The following is a 4,486-nucleotide window of genomic DNA, read 5'->3' on the forward strand; positions in this document are numbered from 1 at the left end:
GTACTTTTTCATTAATCAAAGAAATAAATGACCTTAAAACTTAACCCAGAAAGAGTTCTTCCCTCTCATTCAGCTTCTAAAATTGAAGAAGACAGAACGTGAAAAAAAAAAAGGTGTCTTCCTCTTCCAGATTCTGTCATTTAATAAACAAGTGTTATCAGGATAAAACATGCAATTTACTAAAGTCATTTATTCCTATGCAGCAGAAATATGGGAATTAAGCTTTATATAAGGCTTGTTGCTATTGGTCTTTGAGTAGCCATGGCTTCTCTGTTCTTCTTCTTCTGTCAGCTTCTTTTGAGTTTGGGAAGGAGTTTCGTTGCCGGAGCAGATCAGGTTCCGGCCATGTTCGTGTTTGGCGATTCATTAATCGACCCAGGAAATAACAATCAGCTATTAACACTGGCCAAGGCTAACTTTAGACCGCATGGTATAGATTTTCAAGAGGGGACGACTGGAAGGTTTTGCAATGGTGGAACAGTCGCTGATCATTTGGGTAAGCTTTTTTTTTATATATAAATAAAAATAAGATCTAAAATGCAAAGTTTATTCTGTAATGCACCTGCCAAAATTTGAAAAAATAAAAAATAAAAATAAAAAAATCAAGGTCCAGCAATACTGACATATTTATCAAATTTCCTTTCACATGTAGTAATATGCATCATTCTCGTTTATTTTGCGCACTTTTGAATGAATTTTAGCTTAGGAGAAAATTATATCGTTATTTGAATTTTGCTAAAACAATACATTAATGAGAAATTAGTTCAATAAGTCCATAAATCTTTTCACAATTCTTTTTTTTTTTTTTTAAATCTTTTCACAATTCTTTACAACTGTATATGCATCCAAAGGTCCACTTACGTTTCCTCCTTAGTAGTATATTATTATTATTATTATTATTATTATTTCCTTTTTCGATTTGAGCATAGAAAAAAAATGTCTTTTTTTGTTAAATTTAAATGAGAACTTGACTCTTCACAACACAATAGAGAAAAAAGTTTCATGTAGCAGATCACAGTGTAGTGGGTTAAAGACTTGACATTATTTTTATTGATGTTGTTGATCTGAGTATATACTGAGGAAAATAATTTAGGCTGGTGAAGATATTATGAAGGTTTCTAAAATCCATTAAATTTATTTTGAGATGATATAATATAAATTTTAGTTAATTATTCATATATTATTCAAATTTTAAAATAAATATAATAATTTTTTAGATCCATAAAATCAAATTTTGATCACCATCTTCTCATACAAAATATTTTCCTTATACGAATTCATCCAAAAACATAAATCCTTGAGGATATGTATGCATGATATATTACTTGTGTTAAGACACAAGGTGGTTTGACCAAGTATTTTCCAATTTTAGCTTGATTACATCAAGGATCAGCCTTAAGCCTATATCTTTTTTGCTTTAGCTATGAATGTTCTCACTAGACATTTGCAACAGATTGTACCTTGGTGTATGATTTTTGCTGACGATATTCTTCTTATTGATAAGACTAGAGAGGTAGTTGAAGGTAAACTTTAATTATGGAGATCAACCTTAAAGTCTAAAGGCTTTCGTTTGAGTAGATTTAAAACTGAATATATGGAGTGTAATTTTAGTAATAATAGTTCTTATGGGGGGATTGTGACTTTGGGTGATCAGGTCATTAATAAGAGTTCACATTTTAGATATCTTGGATCTATTATTCAAAGTGATGTGAATAGATGTGGTCCTGTGGATATTATTAGTGGAATTCAAGTTGGATGGTTGAAGTAGAGGAATGCATCAGGCTTTTTGTGCTATAAAAAAAAACCCTCAAACTTAAGGGAAAATTCTATAAGATGGTGGTTAAACTTGCAATGCTTTATAGTGCATAATGTTGGCCATTAAAAGGGAAGATAAGATTAGAGAGAGTCGCCTTAGAAGTTTTGATCACAAAAAACAACAGCCTTCCGATGACCAAGTTAGGAAAGTAGATGTATTAGGTTTGACTTATGTTAAGAATGATAGAGGTAGATCTAAAATGACTTGGTTAGAAAATATTAGAAATGATATTTTTTTTATTAGATTTAAATGATAATTTGACTTCTAACATAGCTCAATGGAGAAAAAGAATTCATGTAGCCAATCCCACAGTGGGATAAAGGCTTGATGTTATTGTTGTTGTTTATGAATTCACATCATAATTTAATATATTGCCATAAAACTCTCCATGAGAGTTAAAAAAATAATTTAATTTGACTTGAAAAATCCTATATTTCCATAAGGGCACTTCCATCCATATGTTCATGCAACCCCGCACGTGTGTAGCACACATGCTCGACAACACAAAAAAATTAAAGAGATTTTTCCCTCGTAGGTTATCTTCTGGGGCTTCCTCTGATTCCACCATTCAACAATCCAGACACACATGGCATTGCAATACTTCAAGGAGTTAACTATGGCTCTTCAGCATCTGGAATTCTCAATGACACTGGAGAATTATTTGTATGCAGCAACTTCTTACTTAATTTTGGTTGCAGATTTCTTGATTACTTATGATTGACCTTCCTTGGATATCAGGGAAAGCGCATCCCCATGGATGAACAGCTACAAAACTTCAATGCTACAATAGAAGAACTAAGCACAATGCTTCTTGACAAGACCCAAGACCACATAAGAAGATCTCTCTTCCTACTAGCTCCAGGCAGCAATGACTATATCAATAACTATCTCTTACCACTTTCCAAAAGACGTTCCAAATACACCCCTGAAGCTTTCGCCAATCTACTCATTCAACAATTTGGAAGACAACTCAAGGTACGACAAAAAAACTCGCCTTTATTACTAGACAATTATGATAAAGCAAGGAATTCAAAACCTTTTTGCTTTGGTAAATGTCAGGATTTGTATGATTTGGGCGCAAGGAAATTCGTGATAGCCAATATCAGTCCTATCGGTTGCATACCGAACCAGTTGACAGCGCAGGACAGTGATACAGGTGCGTGTGTTGAATCAGTCAATCTAATGGCATCTCACTATAACAGAAAGCTTAAGGAGATGGTTGATCAGTACAATGCACAGCTCAAGGAATCAACATTCCTCTACTGGGATGCATTCTCCTTTGGCATCAATGTCATCCAAAACTATGCCAACTATGGTAATCATCTTAACCCATTGAAATACATAACAAAAGATGTCAAGTCATTAATGTTTACTAAAGCTTAAGCCTTGTCATTCATGATGAAGGCTTCAAGAGCCAAAACACAGCCTGCTGTGGCGGCGGCAAATGGAAGGGTCAGATCATCTGTTTACCAGTTCTTTCTCCATGCCAAAACCGGTCAGAGTATGTGTTCTGGGATCCTTACCATCCTACAGATGCTTTCAATGTTATTGCATCGAAGGATCTATACCAAGGAAATCTGCAAGCCTCATTCCCAAGGAATGTTCAGCAGCTAGTTCAAAGCTAGGAATGTTTAGAAAGGAAGTCAAAGAACTTCAAATGGTGAAACTTGTGAAGTTCAAGAGAACAGTTGCCTACTTCTAATCGATAGCTCAACATGGCTGCCTTTGCTCTAATTGTCATTTTTATACTAATGATGCTCGGCTACTTGCGAATGCGATGACCGAAGAAGCATGGAATATTATTAGTAACAACAAATAAGACTTGACATTAGAATATGTTGCCATGTATATTACCTTATATATTGCCATTACATATACGTTCTATAAATAGGTTAATGTACTGTATTATCAGAAAGAGAAATAAAGAATACTTTTCCTTTCACTGTTTACACGTCTTCTTCTTCTTCCCAATCTGTTCTTGCGGGAAACTTAAATCCAAAGTTTCTACATGGTATCAGACATGGCTTGACGATTCCGGCGACCACAATGTCTTCCTCCACCACCTCTCCCAACGATGCTTCTTCCGATGAAGTCCTCACGGCATATCCGGTTCTGTCTTCTTCCCTTAAGTTCATTCTTTCGAACCTCAAGAACATCGTGCAAAATCAGTTGTCTCCGGACAACTACCCTTTATGGCGATCGCAGATCCTCAAGATCTGTCGAGCCAACAACTACGACCCATATCTAGACTCGGATTCTCCGATTCCTGATAAACATATCATCTCCTCTACCGGCCAATCTCGCCCCAATCCACTATATTCCCAATGGCGTCTCAATGATCAGAATCTTGCGGCAGCTATATGCTCTACAATTTCTACCTCTATCTTGCCCTATGTACTCGATCTTGATTCTACATCAGCAATTTGGACTGCTCTACAAACAAGATTCCAAGCTACCAATAGATCCAAGGTCATTCAACTCAAGAATGAATTCTATCACACTACTCTCAAGAACTCTACCATGCTGCAGTATCTCAACGAAATAAAATCACTCGTTGATCAAATTGCGGCAGCAGGTTCTCAGATTGAGCCTGAAGATATCATTCATCATATTTTAAATGGGTTACCTCCGGCCTATCACTCGTTTAAAACTACCATTCGCACTCTGGCA

The 4,486-nt window shown here is 35.5% G+C and overlaps 1 protein-coding gene across 1 annotated transcript; it reads left to right on the plus strand.

The window, feature by feature from the left end:
* LOC110110643 (GDSL esterase/lipase At1g71250) lies at positions 1-3,464 on the plus strand. Its single transcript, XM_028701162.1, is given in 3 exon segments — positions 1-516; positions 2,543-3,196; positions 3,199-3,464. Coding segments are annotated over 3 exon segments (1,152 nt in total). The 5' UTR covers positions 1-261; the 3' UTR covers positions 3,442-3,464.
* Positions 3,465-4,486: the final 1,022 nt, after the last annotated feature.

Source organism: Dendrobium catenatum, unplaced genomic scaffold, assembly GCF_001605985.2.
Source record: "Dendrobium catenatum unplaced genomic scaffold, ASM160598v2 fragScaff_scaffold_1639, whole genome shotgun sequence".
NCBI lineage: Eukaryota > Viridiplantae > Streptophyta > Magnoliopsida > Asparagales > Orchidaceae > Dendrobium > Dendrobium catenatum.